The sequence below is a fragment of the Cajanus cajan genome, chromosome 2, assembly GCF_000230855.2.
Source record: "Cajanus cajan strain Asha chromosome 2, NIPB_CcT2T_4, whole genome shotgun sequence".
Classification (NCBI taxonomy): Eukaryota; Viridiplantae; Streptophyta; class Magnoliopsida; order Fabales; family Fabaceae; genus Cajanus; species Cajanus cajan.
In genome coordinates this window covers 60,774,129-60,792,306 of record NC_138518.1, presented here as the reverse complement: position 1 = coordinate 60,792,306, position 18,178 = coordinate 60,774,129, and the positions used below count along the sequence as shown (strand labels likewise).

The window sequence follows — 18,178 nt, the reverse complement described above, 5'->3', positions numbered from 1 at the left end:
ATCAAAATAAAAATTATATATGTATATATAAGTATAATAAAATCAAAGATAAGTATTAAAATAATATTTAATCAATGTAGTTAATGTAACATTCTTATAAATATTTAAATAAAATAGGCTTTTCATTATATAGTATTAATTATATATATTAAAAGATAATATATAATATTAAGATATTATTTAATTGATGTTTCTAATAAAATATTTTACATTATCTAAATAAACTAGTGTTTTATGATAAAGTACTTCTTACCCAGTGATGTATCTACGTATGATAGAGTAGGGGCACTTGCCCCCACTACCAATTTACACATACATAATTATTTTATAAAAATAATAATATATTTTAAAAAATAAAAATTATATTCTGATATATATATATATATATATATATATAAATTATTATATGTATAAAATATAAATTCAGAGGAGTTGTTCATCTATTTGATATTTGTCAAACTTTTGAATGAGATTAATTCTCATATGTGATAAATAATATTCTTTAATAACAAATTAATTTTTTTTAAAATTTTATTATAATTATATATATATATATATATATTAATGCTCACATATATAATATAATATATTAAAAAATTAATTTTTGATAAAATAAAATTTACAGCATGCATGTTTATTTTTTGTGCTTTCTATTTATTATATATGTTGACCAAAAATTTTAAAATAGGAAAGATCAGAAATTTTATGTTCTATTTAAAATTTTTATTATACCTAAAAATTTATATCACATATTAAAAACATGTTTACATTATAAATAAATTAAACTTGATTCTTATAAAATTTAATATATTTATTTTTATGTTTTTATTAATATTAAATTGTTATAAAGTAGGTCTTTAAGATTATAGTTCTAATTAAACATTTAAAAAATGTTATGACAAATAAATATGTCGTCATATTTAAGACATGTATTTTTAAATAAAGTTAGGTTCAAACCCATTAAATTATAATATAACATAGTCTGACCTAATTTATTTTCATCCTTAACCATTATTTAGATATAAAAACTTGTTAAAAATAATTATAATATATTTATACTTTTAAAAGTTATATATAAAATTTTTAATACTATATAAATATATAAATAAACATTGCCTCCACTATTTAAAATTTCTGGATCCGTCACCGATATAAGTAATCATGGAATTTGATTTTACACACATGATGCAGATCAAGGACAAAAGGTTTAATTAAAAATCATATTTACTTTTTTCAAACAATAATAGCTTGTGTTGTTTATAAGATTTTAAACAAGAATTAGGAAGAACATCCCCCAACAAAATGTGACAAGACACATAAGTGACTCTAAAATTATCTGTAACGGATAAAAGAAGAATCAGAACAATAAATAAAACGAGTAAGTTAAGAATATATTCTTTGAATGCGGTTTAAGTTTAATTCATTTAGTAAATTTCATCGCATCTATGGCTATGACTTCTCTTATATTTGTAACCTTAGTAATTTTTTTTATTAATTTTAACATACTCAATCAATGTCAAAATAAAATATTGTATTGCAAATTGCTATATGATTTCTGGTTGGTAAAAGTAGTTATAATTTTATGATTAACGTGAATTTCACTGTTTGGTCCAAAACATGTGACTTACATCTTTGAAGAATCCTAGGACTACATCCTTTAAATTCAGGAGGAAAAATACAAAGTAATATATCATAGACTATTCAAAAGAATCAAAAACCTAAAGAAATCTAACATAACAAAATATACAAAACAACAATTATGTTAAACTAATAAACTGCATAATAAAACATCAAACTCATGTTCCCATTTAGCAGACTATTCTAACCAAACATTTACTTCCTATTTTTGCATATTTGCAGGTTTAACATGGCAAAATCAAAAATTTTCAAAATCAATGATGAGAACCTAAACCATGTTTAAAATTTAAAAATTGTTCAAAAATTTAAAATATTCCAATAAAATAAAGATACCCTTAAATCTTTAACCATGTTCAAAACAATTAAAACAATATTTAAACCTAAATATAACTATTCTCATAAGAGACACAAAGTATTCAATTTCACTAGAATGGTTTAAAAAACTACAAGAACCAAAACTAGAAAAAATGGTAAATTAATTCTAACAGAAACATATTTAAACCTTAGTATAACTATTAACATAGAGAAAGGATGTTATTGTTCAAAATACAAAATAAAAACGGAGTTAACATAATGAGTATTGTGAAATTTTAAAATTATAATTTTTTTTAAAGACACCTTAAAATTTTGAAGGAAAAAAAGTGTCATTGAAAGAGCCGTGATATCCTTTATAAAGTAAAAAACCTTCTCAAACCAAATTCCAAAACCTTTCTCTTAAAACTATCCACAAAAATCTATATACCAGTAAAATTACCCACAAAATGTCCCATAATAGTGTCTTTTGGGTCACAATATATGTGAGATTAAGGAATATAATGTTGGACTCTACTGCACTCTTTCTTATAACTAACAAATATTATTTACTAGTTTTAACAAAATTGTTTTTTTCTTCATATTTAGTTATGTTAGATTTCTTTCTTTATGAATTTATTTTCAATCATATATGATACATTATTCTTTGTGTTGAAATTCACATGCATAAAAGTCCTTGCGATTCTTCAAGAATGCAAGTCACATGCTTAGAGCTAATGGTGAAATTCATATTAGTCATAAAACTATACTTCCTTTAACCTATTGCAATATAGAATAACTTACTATATAATGTTTTTTGAAACTGATTGAGATGGCTGAATTTAAAAAAGAAGATTACCAAGGTTATATATAATAAGAGAGGTCATTGTCATAAATGTGTAAAAAGAATTCATCACATTTTTTACTATGATCTCTCTTATTATTGTAACCTTAATAATCTTCTTTTTTAAATTCGGCCCTCTCAATTAGTTTCAAAAAACATTGTGTAACAAGTTGTTCTATATTCCAATTGGTTAAAGAAACTACAATTCTATGATTAACATGAATTTTACCATGAATTTTAAGCATGTGACTCGCATGCTTGAAAAATCCTAGCACAAGGACCTTATACATCTTTTAAATTCATGAGAAAAAACACAAAGTGATATATCATAGAGAATTCAAAATAATTTCACAATCAAAAATTTAAAGAAATCTAAGATAACAGAATATACAAAATAACAATTTTGTTAAATTAATAAACTGCATAATAAAATATGAAACTCATGTTCCCATTCAAATATTATAACTTTAAAATAAAATCATGTTCACAATGTAAAACTTGTTAACAAATTTAAAGCATTCCAACAAAAGACAGAACTTTAAATCTTTAATTATCTTTAAAACAACCAAGATAAAAATAAATAAAAATTGAGAATATTTCAAAATCAAGAATGGCAACTCAAACCACAACCATGTGCACAATTAAAACTTGTTAACAAATTTAAAAAATGATCCAATAAAATAAAGATACCTCTAAATCTTTAACAATCTTTGAAACAATCAAGAAAAAATAAAGAAAAATAACAATATTTCAAAAGAAAAATAAGAAAAATATTATCTTTTCTCATGAATAACAACTTGTCGGTTGTCACGTAAAAGAATAACCACACCCACATGTCATAGATCAAACCCCAAAAGAACTCTAAGAAAATGTTTTAAAATCAAAGATAACAACCTAAGCCACTACCATATTCACAATTAAAAACTTGTTAACAAATTTAAAATATTTCAACAATAGAAAGATGGCTTTAAATCTTTAACCATCTTCAAAACAACCACGAAAAAATAAATAAATAATAACAATATTTACTACACAAGGCAAAAGACAAACACACACATGTAAAGGCTAAGGGAGAAGACCGGGGGAGTTGAGAAATGAAGAAAGAAAAATTGTCCTCTCTCACCAAGAGTATTTGATAAACGATTGAATTATGTGTTACCTATTTTTTTTTTTTCATCTTCTTGCTCTTGTTGAATGAGTTTCTTAGTTTCCTTGCATGTTAAAAGTGCAAGAGTGTGTTATTTTCTATGAGTGAGAACTTTATTCTTTATAAAGCAAAATATTTGAAATTTCAATCTAGACACCAGATAAGATTATCTTTTGGTTAGTACTTGTATTGAGGTGCGAAAATTTTGTATATTTCATGGTTATTGAATTAATTTTGGCTAGATTTCAATTAATTAGTCTTTTCAAAAGTTACAAAGAAAAATATTCTTATTTTATTTATAATAAGACAATTTCATCATAAATTCTCTATGTTATAATTTCTTTTTTATATATATTATTTGTATGCAATAATTTCTCTTCTTAAAAATGAAGATATTATATTAATTATTCATGAATTATAATAGCGTAACTATAAAAAAAAAGTATATATTATATTATTGCGTTTATTAGAAAGTTATGTGACTATTCTAGATGGTACTCACAATTATGGTGTGTTTGGATGAGAAATTTCTATGGGATAATTCATTTATTTGAAGAATTTCAAATTCTTTGAGATGAAATGCTTTGTTTGGATGAGGAATTTACAAAGAATTTGAAATCCAATCATTTTTGAAATTCTTTAAAATAGTAGAATTTCAATTTCTCCCAAAAATGGGAGAATTTCAAATTCCTCATATTTGTTTTTCTTATTTCACCTATATATTTTATCTTATCTCTTTATTTTTTTAATTATTAGATATTTAAAAATATTTTTAAAATTGTTAAACATTATCTAATATTAATTGTTAAAATTATTAAATATTATCTAATATTAATTTTTAAAATTAATAAATATTTAAAAAATGAATTAATATTTATTTTTATAAAATTTAATTTAAAAATCTCAACATATAAATATATTTTTAAAATCAATTTTACTATGATGGAATAAAATTATCATATTCAACCTAACAATTTAAAATTTAAGAAATTTGAATTGACTCATCCAAACAAAATATTTTAAAAATAATAGAAATTGAAATCAAAGTAATTCAAATACCAAGAATTTAAAATTCCTTGAATTTGTAAAATTCCTCATCCAAACACACTATTAGTGTCATATTTTATCCACATGTGATACTTCTAATTTTTTATAAATTCTCAAACTAAGTAATATACTTTATTCCTTAGATATAAAATCCTTTTCACTTTTTTTTGTTTGTCCTTTTATATAAGACCATCTTCTAATTGTCACTTACATTAATTATATATTAAAAATAATCTTATTTAATTAACAATTCTTTTAGACAAAAGACAACAAATTGTTGAAATTAATTGGATAAAACATTATCTCTATTATTAGGATTGGATATCTCTCCCAAACATTAATTAATTAGGTGTGAAATGATTAAGTGAAAAAGGTGAATTTTTATTTAATAGATATTAAGCATATTTTTTTTTAAAATGGCTTAAATTATTAACCAATTTAATGTTTTAAAATAAATTAACTAATTTTCTTAAAAGTTGTAATTTAGTTGAAAGAGTCATATAATTAGGGATGAATGTAGCATTATATAAATACCTTAAAATGATCATTAGGGACAAAAAATTATGACTTTAAATTTTAGAAACATAAAAATCAAATAAAAATATCTCATAGGGTCCAAAACCAAAATTTGTTCATTTTACACATATTAAAAACAATATTTACAAGTTTTATGATGATGAAATATATATAAAAATAAATAAATCATATTTACAGGGACCAAACTCAAAACTCATTATATTTAAGTCATGCTTTTATTTATATAATTAAAATTTATAATAAATAAATATTTTTTAATATATAAATTACATTATATTTAAAATTTGTAGTATATAATCAATTGTGGACATAAAAAATGAAATAAAATTTTTTAATAAACACTTTATAGTATTATATTTAGTTATTAATAATTATTTTGAATATTAAATTTTAACTCAAAAGTAAAATCAAAATAGATAAATTGTAAGATATACAAGATTAGGAAAACTTCCTAAAATATCTTTGTTGAAGAAAAAATCCCAAAAATATATTATTTAATAACAAATCCTAGAACGCTTTCATTTAATAGTCATAAATTAATATTTAGTCATTATAATTTAATATATTTATTTTGATCCTTATAAAATTATTTTTTAAATAATCTTTGTAAAATTACTCTTTTCTATTTTAGTCTTTTTTATTTTTATTTTAGTTTTTGTATTATACTAATTATGTTATTTCTTTAACAATAAAATTGAGAATATTTCAAAATCAAGAATTGAAACTCAAACCACAACCATATTTACAATTAAAACATCTTAAAAAATTCAAAAAGATCCAATAAAAAAAGAAGAAGATACCTTTAAATCTTTAACAATCTTCAAAACAATCAAGAAAAAGTAAATAAAAATAACAATATTTCAAAAGAGAAATAAGCAAAATATTATATTTTCTCATTATTAACAAACTTGTCGCATTAAAAGAAGAACCACACTCACACATCATAAATTAAATCCCAAAAGAACACGAAGAAAACGTTTTAAAATAGGAAATAACAACCCAAGTCACTACCATGTTTACAATTAAAAACTTGTTAACAAATTTAAAACTTTTCAATAAAAGAAAGATGTCTTTAAATATTTAACCATCTTCAAAACAACAAAGAAAAAATAAATAAAGAATAACAATATTTGCTACACAAGACAAAAGACAAGCACAAAGGTAAAGGCTAAGGGAAATTGAGAAAGGAGTTGAGAAAGGAGAAAAGAAAAATTGCTCACTCTCACCACCGATGGAATTATGTGTAGCCTATCTTTTTTTTTCATCTTCTTGCTGTATTATTCAATGTGTTTCTTGGTTTTCTTGCATTTTAAAAGTGCAAGAGTGTGTTGTTTTGAATGAGTGAGAACTCCATTCTTTATATAGCAAAATATTTGGAATTTCAAATTAGACAATGGAATATTATCTTATAGTTAGAGCTTGTATTGAGGTATGGAAATTTTGTATATTTTATCATAAATTATTATTTAAATAATTTTGGCTAGATTTAATTTAATTAGTGTTTTAAAAGTTAAAAAGAAAAATATTCTCTTCCTTTATATATAATAAGAAAATTCCTTCATAAATTCTCTGTGTAATAATTTTTTTATATTATATGTATGCAATAATTTCTCTTCTTAAAAATAATGTCATTATAATAATTATTTATGAATTTTAATAATGTCACTTTTAAAAAAATATATTATATCTATTGCGTTTATAAAATATATATTATTAAATATATTTTAATTATCCTATTATATCTAATATAATAAAATATATTAATATTTTATTTTATTATTTAATTACTTTTATTTTGTGACAAAATTATCTTAATTTTTTATGAGGAAAAAAATTTACTTTCTCTAAAAGTAAGTCTAGATAGATCTATTCTATTCAATAACTAATGTTCTATATCAAAATTTTAAAAAACCAATTGTTAAATTAAAAAATTTTGATGTATAGATTAAGTTTACAATTTTAAAAAAGATTGAAAATCATATGATACTTCATTAGATAAATTCAATATAACATATAATTTTTTTTTTATAATTATCCATCAAATTAAATTAATGAAACAGAGTATCAAATAATTTTTATTTTTTTAAAATTTTATAAATTTGATTTATACATTAAAAACTTCTAATTGATCGGATGAATACTTAATGTAGAACATGAATTATTTAGTAGAGTAAGTCTATCAATCCCTTCTTATTATTAATTATTATAATATACTATATTTTTTTTACTAAAAGATTTATTACTTCTTTACTCATTAAATGTGTCATAACTAATGTAGGTTATTTTTCAATTTTTATTTTATTTTTTCACCATCGGATCATGTATATGTATATTGTGTTGGTAGGAGAGAATCTATATTAAGAGGAATTAGAGTAATTGCCAAACCGTATTTTTAACTTAAACATATTTCTATTTTAAATAAGTATAAAAATTTAGAAAATACTTAAAGAAAAAAATTGATAATTTTATTATTTTTATCTTATTAATTTTTACTATTTTATTCCTCTAATATTAAATAAGTCACAAAAAATTATAAAGTGATACTTAAATATAATCTTAAATAAAAAAAATAAAAAAAACTTATCACTCTATTTATAAAAGAATTTAATTTATTAAGATAAGTTATTTTAAATTTTTTACCATACAAATATATTTTTCAAATAATAATTAAATTTTTTTAGTAAAAATGATACATAATATTTTATTGTCCCCATTTAACAAATTTTTTGGATCTGTCACTATTTCTTATTATATTTAACTTATATAATACTAAAATATGTATATTAATATATAATTTTTAAATAAATATTTTTATATTAAAAGTTTATCATTAAATAAAATATAATTATTACAAAATTTAATTCTTATATATATAATTTATTTTATATTTTATATTTTATTTATTCATTTAATAAATTAATTTAAATTTAATTATTTTTTTTTAAATTTAATCAAGTGAAAGATGAACTAGAAATATTTTTAAAATATATTTTAAAACCTTATGAAGAATATTATTTAGTAATATTATGTTAAATACTCTAAATTAATATAATAAGAAAGTGATAATATAATATTTCTATCTGCAAAAATGTAATTTGTTTGACATTTTAACATATAAAAAATGAATAATGCAATATTTACATCTCATAAGAGAAAAAATGCAATTTATATTAGCAACTTCAAATTAAATAAATTAAATTATATATTTTAACATAAAAAAAATGTGATACTTTTATCTCTTAGAAGAAGATAGCATAATTTACTCAAACAAATCCTAGAAAAATTAAAATGAGAGAATTTAATGTAACTTTTTAAGTACTAAAGCGGTTGATTTCTTTTATTTTTATTTATATTTTTTGTTGGAAAGTGCAGTGAATCACCTTTATTTCTACTCTTTCATTTATGGTCAAAATTACTCAAACTTGGTATAATTCCTGTTTCCAGTTCTATTGCATTTTTTTTCCTCAGCCTAACATGGTATTTGTAATTTAGTATGTATAGAGAGGTACTTAAAAAGTTTTTCATAATTCAAATAGAACCACACTGAAAAGTAGTGTACACGAATCAAAGTGTAAAAAAAAGGCTCAAAATGAAATCATAGATAAAAATCCATAAACTTGGTCTCACAACGATAAAACTTTGGAATACCTACAAATATTTCTTTTCATACTGGGACCAAATCAGAAAAACAAATTTTGTATAGCAACAGAAAGTTACACAAATACAAGTTCAAAATAGCAGACATGAAAGCTTAGTAGCAACCAAAAAAAATAAAGAAACTGTAATCTTACTACTTGTTCCGTTTACATGATGCATTTCCTAGAATTGTCACCAAGCTATTAACACTACACAAACCTTTCCTTCAATTATAGTTCAAACTACCAGACAGGAAAGCTTAGTATCAACAGAAAAATACAAATAGGTTTTAATCTTACTTCTGGCCCCATTTACATGATGCTCCCCCAATTTGTCACCAAACTATAAACACTACACAATCATTTCCTTCAAACATACTACAAAACAAAATCTGATCACATTCCTCAACTACACACAAATAAATGTTCCTCTCACATTTAAGAGCTGCACAAACCACTAAAACATTTCAGATTTCATACAGGGTTCTCACCAGGAAGATAAGAAGGAGAACCACCCTCAACCTGGTTCTTCTTCCTATGAAAGATGCCACTAATATTAGGCAAGAGGGCTTTCTTTGAAACTGAAACCTCCTTTTCAAGCTTTCTCACCTCCACTGCTGTACGTGGAGGATTCTGCTTTTGAATCCTATAGTGTTGAGGAGATGGTTCTGTTGACACCTGGGTTTCGGCCAGAATTCGAGAAGCAGCTTCTGCTGCCTTCTTCTGCTCCCTCTCTCGCCATCTTCGGAGCTCACTCTCAACTACCCTTTTTGCAGCTTCAGCCATTTCAGCCTTTTTCAAAGCCTCCTGTGTTGCAGATTTTATATCCTCAATCTCCTTCTGAGTTGTCTCCAACCTTTTGAGAGCCTCATTTTCACTAGCCTTCACAGCCTCAACCTGTGCCTTGGCAGCAGCCACTTTCATGTCTGCTAACTTATCAGACTCCTCAACTTTATGGCTTAGAGAGTTAAACTCCTCCTTTGAGATTGTAATCACAGCACCAGATTCAGATGTTGAGGCACGTGCAGCAGTAGTCCTTTCCGTTAACTCCGTAATCCGGTGAAGGGCACTTGCCTCGGCTGCCTTTGCTGCTTCTGCTTCTTCCAGTGCCACTTTAAGCTTTTTCTCTGCTTCTTCTAATGCAAGCATGGTCACTTCAGCTTCTTTCTTCAATTCTGCAGTTTTGTTCTTCATATCTTCTGCTTCCCGCCTTGCATTTTCAGTTTCAGATGTCAGCTGGCTAAGTGTCAAGATCATTTCCTCGGATGCACCTCTAACTTTAGATTCTTCTGCCATGCAGACTTCAAGCTCAGACTTGCTTTTGCGGAGCTTGACGTGCAGATTCCCAACAATTGATTCAGTTTCAGATTCCTTCTCCTTCAATTCAGAATGTTCTCTCTTTACATTCTCTAGTTCCACCTTAAGAGATTCCACCAAGCTTCTAAGAGAACTTTCCTCATCTGCTACTTTTTGCAGTGATTCCTTAGCATCGTCAAGCTCCAAAGTGACACTTTTCACTGAGTCCAAGTCTGAAGTTCTTTTATTTTCCATTTCCTTTTGCAGAGCGCCAATTTCACTCATTGTCTCAGCCAGCTGCATTTCAAGATTTTTGGCAAGCTCAGGATTAAATTCCTTCTTTAAAGCAAGCAATCTCTTTTCAGATTGTTCCAGGGTAGCTTTATATGATTGTCTTAGAACATCTTTCTCAGCTACAATCATTGCTTGCTGTTGCTGTGCTACAATAGATGCAAGCTTCGCTTGCTCAATTGACTCCTTTAAAGATGAAATCTCTTTTGAAAGCTCAGATGCTCTTTCTGTGTTTTCCTTCATTCCTTCTCCAGCTTCTGCTGCTTGCTTGAAAGCAGACTCTTTTACGACCAAGGAAGAATCATACTCTTGCCGAGTCTTGCTCAGTTCTTGCTTTGCAGCATCAAGTTCTGTCATCACAGATGTATACCTTTTAACTGCAGCTTCTAACTCTTCCTTCAAAGCACCATCGTCAGGGGCACCATACTTCTCTTCCGTAAGTTGTTTTGCCTGACTCTTTGCAGCTTCTGTTGCCTTGATTGCTAACTCCCTAGATTCACCAATAACTTTTATCTTTTGTGCCAGTTCCTCAACTGAACTTTTAGCCCTTTCAAGCTCCACAAGAGCTTGAGCCTTAGTAGTTTCAGCATTCTTTACTTGCTCCCTTAACTTGTTCAGCTCTTTTTGGGCTACATGAAGTTGTGTCTCCTTGGCCAAAACTCTCTAGTGAATGAACAAATTGTAAAATACAAAATGTAACGGACAAAGTACAATTAAAGCTATCCTTGAAAGAAGGATATAGTTTTACATAATGATACATGGAAAATGTAATGTTACCCTCAAATCAGTTGAAACTTTTATTAATTCATCCATTCAAAAAATATTCCCTATTAAATGACGAACATCACATCATCTTGTATTCAAATCTTAAAATAAATAAATAAATAAATAAAATAAAATAAATAAAAAAACTGAGGAAAAACAAAGTATACCAATGTAGTTTTAATATCTTTCAACCATGAACATTGTCAAGACACCACGGAATTCTTGTTTCTGATTCCCATGCACTATATATGTGCACACAATTTTGTATAGAAAACTAACAAGTTTAGAAAAAACCTTATTTATTCTCCAAACCATTTATGTAGTCAAACCGAGAATGATTATTTAAAAAAAATCAAAATATATTGAAAATGCTATCAGAACTTTCAAAGCAATTAAAACTGAAAAGCCATTACTAACAAGGTAAGATTTACCATAAGATGTATGATATTTCCTCTCAAATAGACCAAAAAGGTTCAATTTGTAATAAGATGCACAGGGTGTTCACTTTTCAAAGGAGAAAAATGATAATAAAAGGGGAATTTAATATGAATTGGTATATTTTTATTTGAAAGTATGTTAGACCAATGAGCAAAGGATCACAGCATGGAGAATATTGAGAATATTCATGTGATCAGGCAGCAACATAACAGAATGTTGATGTTACAGTTAGAGACAGAGGAGATGAAGGGTTCAAGGATGTGTGTGTGAGGGGAAGAAGAGAGGTACACATGGATTGAGCATGGTTTTGAGGGCTTTGGTCATAGAGGTCTCCTGTAGGGTTTTATGACTAATTATGTTCAAGTTTTTCTATAGAGAAAGAGGGAGGATACACTTGTATTAACAGAACCTTCCTCTGGAACTGATACCATATTTTTATCAGTACAGGGAAAATTTCCTGAGTCATTCAATAAAATTCAGTCTGCATTTTCAAGTACTATTACAAGGACAAGTCTGACACTGTTAACAGAGTCAAGTGCCTCCTTGCATAATGGAAAGAAACTTGGGATGAGACAATAAAATAGTGTAAACTTTTTATCAAGCATTCTGGGTCTCCATTCAATGCATATAAATAATCCATCATAAAGGTTTGAATTCTTATTCTCTCTCTTTTTCTTTTTTTTTAATTAAAGGGTTAAATAGACTACCATGAAAATTATACAATGTTTATGCCACACCATGCAACGTCCAATATAGTCATGAAACATGGGATATGTGGTTGAGAACACATACAGATACAAAACGACAATTACCTCAGCAGAATAAGGTTTTGCCTTCTTAAAGGGTTTTTCACCAGAGAAAGCACCTTCACCAAATAGAGAGACAGCATCTTTAACAGACTGAAAAGGCGGGCTTGTGTCAATCTCTCCAACCTCAGGTTTTGGATTAGGATTCGGAGACTCAGTACCACTTTGCCGGATTTTTGCCACCATTGCGTGTAATATCTAATTATTAAGTAGTTTGAAGCCAACCTGTTATAAATAATAAATAATATGTAACAAGAAAGAAATTAAAATAAAAGCAGTTTCATCATATACTAATAAATTATAAATATCAAAATTAAAACAACTCCACATTTCAAGAATCATGAGAAAGACCACCACAAAGTTAAAGAAACAAAACTCCAGATACCAAAAGTCTTGCAATGACTTTGTGGCAGACACAGGAACATTCTCCCACCAAGGGGAATAAAACCTTATTGTTGTGCAGTGTTCAGAATTAAGAGACATCATAGAACCCTAAAACCAGTGATGCTACTTGCCCTTAGGTCCATTGAATAGATTGAAACAGTAAGATTCTCTCTCAAAACCACTTTTGACCTAAATAGCTTATTTTCGAGTATATCCAACAGCCTCTAAGATTCCAGAATACCTTCCAATTCCATCATGTAAGAACCTTCAAAAACAACATACTCCTCACACAACAACACCCCACCAAAGAACGAAGTATATTGCAGCATCAACAATGCATGTTATGAATCCATTCACAAAACCCATTTTTCACAACGAGCTGAGAAGTTAAGGACAGTGCGAAAAGGCTCCAAACACAAAATGCAAAAAACTGCAGGCAATTCAATTCAAATTCGGCATGCAACAAAACAGAACCAAAACACTTTAAAATCCGCACACTATATTTTTTTTCCAAAGGCTTTTTCAGTCCAAACCACCCCCTTCAGAATAAAAAGATCACCAAAAATAAAATAAAAAAACATTAAAAAAAAAAAACATTGAATTTCTATTTTCCAAAGTTTCTCCACCCCGACACGGTAGAGTGAAGAGCACTGCAAATTAAAAGCCCCTCAAGTTGGTCAAAACGACCCGAAAAAGACAGAAAACATCATCAAACGCCGAAACAGAAAAACATGAATTGAAACGACAACCAACGAAGCAAAAAAGCGAAGAACGACAAAAACAAACGAAAACTTAAAACACCTCGCTCATACAATTCAACAGAAACCCACCAACGAAACACAAAATACTCCAAAACCCATTATCCAAAAACCATCAAAGCTTCCACCTTCACTAAATCCCCATGAAAATCCAAAAAAAAAAAAAAAAAAAAACTCACCTTCCAAGGCCTCTATACAAACGTGACTCTGAAAATTTGTCGAGACGTCAATAAAATCTCCGATAGGGAAATTGCAGAGAGAGGGAGCGTTAGAGAGAGAAAGTGATGGGTGGGTTTGAAAGAATCCGAAAGCTGTTGAGACAAATTTTTTGTTTCAGCTATAGTCAAGTTCAAAGAGATGAGAGTGCGGAATCGTGTGCACCCGTTCGTATTTTAGACCCACCCTTTTCGTTTCATTGTGATGTACTTTTGTCCACTTTGGTGCCTTTTGCAGAAATGACTCTTTTGCCCTTGAGGTTCTGTAATAATTATGCGATGCCACGTCATCGGTGGCACCGTCCAAGCAAACAACCGTGGGTGACGATGACCCCTAATAGAAAATGAAAGAGATGGTGAGAGAAACAAATGTTGGACAGCATAAAGGCAAATTCTTTTTTCTTTTCTTTTTTTTTTTCCTTTCCTTATTTCTCTCACTTTGTCTCCAATAATTGCGATAAAATTGATTGATAGTAATAAATAAAAAAGGAGAAAATAACAAATAAGGGTCCTGCCTAGTGTTTTCTAATTAAGGAACTTTTGTTAAATATTAGTTTTGTTTTCGTTGTATACTCTAAATAAATAAATAAATAAGTTGTATTTGAAATTACGAGAAAGTGCATGATTATATTTCTCAATATTATTGAAAAATTTCCTTCAATGTTCTTATAGCTTTGGTTATCATTTTCCAACAGATAAAATCACAAATTATTGCATGTTGAGCAAATAATTTTAATCGATAACCTTGTAGTAAGTGCAGTGGTAAAAAATTGAAATATTGAAAAAGTATATATAGGGTCTTAAATTTAAATTTTATTATTATTATTGTAATTTTGACTCATAAAAAATTAATTTTAAATATATTTTTAGTTCTTTGATATAGTAGTTATGTGATTTTAGTCTCTCAAGTTTTAATTAAAAAAGTTTAATCTTTTAAGTGTTGAAGACATGCAATTTTGATCTCTCAATTTCTAGTTAAGCAAAATTTTAATCTCTAAAGTTTAGCAAGTATCCTAATTATATAAAGTTTATCTTATTTAAGTCACATATATTAGTAATTTTAGTAATAATAGATGAGTAAACACTCAATTTTGTCCTTGAAAGATGGTAGATGTGGTTAATAAATTTCTAAAATATTTTTTGTAGCATTCGAGTATTTAAATTTTAACTTTGTTATACAAATTAGACCTTCTATTATACTCATGGTTGACCCAATATATTATTAGGCCTAAAACAAATCTTAAAGGAAGATTTTTTTTAAAATTAATAATAATATTTTTGATAAAAAAAAATATATATTTTAGAAATGAGTCTTAAAAAATTATTATATTTTTATATCTTCTAGAGATAGATTTTTTAAAGTTTATTTGTAAGAAACAAAAAGTGACTTTTAAGTTATGAAGCTTTTAACAAATTACATAGATACTAACATAAAATACTTTTTTTGAAGGGGGACTAAAGCGAGAATTTTGTTGGTTTCGTTGTTAGACCAACCCCAAAGTTATATTTAGTTATTAGCTTTGTTAGTATTATGAGCAATTAACCATTAATTGTTACATTAACACATATTCTCTCTCCTAGTTGACATGCAATAGTTACAAATTAAGTAGATTTAGACATGTGATAAAGTAAGGTTTAATTTTTAATTTAATTTTAAAATTACTTAAGTTACATTTGAATGATTTGTTTCTTTTTTTCTCACTATCATTACCACTAAGCTCTTTCCCATTTCTATTAGATGAGATTTGCAAATCATTAAATATAATAATAGTACCCATATTTGATTGACACATCCTTGCTTGAGATATTTCAAAATGATCACTCATTTTGCTAAACCCCAAATTCAATAATTTAGGGTTTACAATCCTAAACTTGTAATTAAAACAGGCAGAAAAATTAGGATAACTAAGGCAAAAAAAACCTAACTATAGGAAATCCTATGAAACCCAACAACAACCTTCCATTTTAACCAAAGCACTCATGAACAAAATATGTAAACATGACAAAGTGTTTAATGCTGATAGATAAACATTGTAGTCCATATTAGATAATTAAGAAAGAACAATAACTTGACAGTTAATTGTTAATTGTTCAAGAAACTAACATAGTTAGTAAATGAGTATAACAAAAATGGCTAACTTGCATAATGTAGTTGAAATTTAGGGGCCTAGATACCACAAAAAACCTTTTAAGGACCTATCGACTACCTTTACCATTTTTCAAGGATCAAATTGGGTGTTTATTCAATAATAAATATATATCATTCAATACATGAATAAAAATTAGTTTATATGTAACTTAAGTAGGTAAAAAATTGTATACTTACAATACTTGAGGAATTAAAATCGTACAATTATGATACTTGAGGAACTAAATTTGCTTAATTAAAATTTGGGGGACAAAAATACATAATTTTAATATATAGGGGACTAAAATTGTTCAATTAGAACCTTAGGGACCAAAATCGCATAATTGTAATACTAGAAGGATAAAAAATTATCTTACATGAAGTTAATCATGTTATTTTAATTTAATTAATATTCCTTTTATTTTATAATATGTGTGATGATAAAAGGAAAAATTATAATTTTATAAATTAGCTTATGTTAAACTTAAGATCAGCTTTTGGATAAGCTAAATGAAAGAACTTTTATAAATTAATTTATACATAAGTTAATTTCAAGAATTATTGTTGATTTTATTAATTTTAATTATTGTTGTGGTTAGTAGTTAATTGTCGATAAACTCGAAGAATTTAAAAATTCTTATGAGTTTCAATTGTTTAGGAGTTTTTCTAAGCAAAGGTCAAGTTGACTTGTTTGAGAAAGATAATGTAAAGTTTTATTTAAAATTTAAGCTTCATAAGTTCATTTTTAAGAAAAGTTAGAGATAGGAACTATGGATCTTGAAATTATTCTTGCTTCTTCCTAACCTTTCCAAGAATGTGGAAGATCGTAGTAGAGTTTCTGAGTAGAGATTTGAGCTTAGAGAGCTTCGAATTAGAGTCTTAGTATACATGTAGACCTCTTTAAAAGACCTCACTTTCTTTCTTCTTCTACCCTTGATATTGTAGGTGATTCAGAGGTAAGGGAAGCTATAACTTGAATCTTTGTTGAATTGTCTGAGTTATATGTTGTTTCATTCAAAAAATTGTGGTTGTGTGGTTGACTTTGAGTTAGAATTCTTGTGTTGTGGGGTTGAGGTTCTTGAACATGTTGGGAATATTTTTTGGTTAGTTGTGATCATTTCTTGGTTGCATGTTGTTATTTTGGTTGGAATTGAATTTCTTATGTTGTGTAGGTGTGGTTTTTGCCATTACATGCTAGAAATTTATGATTTTTAGGTTGGATGAGCCAAATTCGTAATTCTACCAAGCGCAAAAATCACCATCGCGTCGGGCACAACTTTAAGGCGATGGCATGATGCAAACCAAGCCTATTTGCCTCACTAATGTTAGGCACAAGATTGTCATGTTGTGTATTGTTGAGTAGTTGTGTAGAGAATGCTTAAGGCATTGTGTCAAGTTGTACTGATTAACTAGAACTATAGAAGAGGTATTGTTTTAAAAGTTGTGTATCCCATTGTGAGGATATATTACTATGGTTCTCTACAAGCCTGGTTATTAAAAACCTTTATTGAGAAGTTAACTTTTGAAGTGAAGTATTGAGTCTTCTCTAGGACTTTAGTTGATACCTTATAGGGGTCAGATCAAGTTATATGTGTACAAAGCAACCAAATATCGATCTGCATGAGGGTTAGGTCGAGTCATACGTGTACAAAGTGACCAATATAAATTCATATGGGGGAAAGAACCATACGTGTACAAAGTGACCAAATAGAGTAAAGTACTAGGTTGGGGGCCAAAATCCCTAACTAAATACTGGAAGAGGCATAGTATTTAGAGGATAGTTGATAGGCTAATCCCATAAGATACTTAGTTATGCATGTTAAAGTCATGATAGGCTCACACTCAAATTGCTCTTCAGGATATGAATACTAGACTTTCCTAGTTTAAGTGATGAAATTTAGTAAACCATGCCATGTTATGGATTTTTATCCAAATCAATTGTTTATCTAGCTAACCCA

The 18,178-nt window shown here is 27.0% G+C and overlaps 1 protein-coding gene across 2 annotated transcripts; it reads right to left on the bottom strand.

Moving 5' to 3' along the window:
- Positions 1-9,259: 9,259 nt before the first annotated feature.
- LOC109813113 (WEB family protein At5g55860) lies at positions 9,260-14,256 on the bottom strand. 2 transcript variants are annotated; one of them, XM_020377236.3, is made up of 3 exons: positions 14,057-14,256; positions 12,742-12,960; positions 9,260-11,389 (listed from the first exon to the last, which is right to left on the bottom strand). In XM_020377236.3, the coding sequence occupies exons 2-3, from the start codon at positions 12,919-12,921 to the stop codon at positions 9,614-9,616; spliced, it is 1,956 nt and encodes a 651-aa protein (XP_020232825.1). In that variant the 5' UTR covers positions 12,922-12,960; positions 14,057-14,256; the 3' UTR covers positions 9,260-9,613. The 2 variants fall into 2 exon arrangements, with proteins under 2 accessions (XP_020232825.1, XP_029130159.1); XM_029274326.2 differs by having other exon boundaries at positions 12,742-12,933.
- Positions 14,257-18,178: the final 3,922 nt, after the last annotated feature.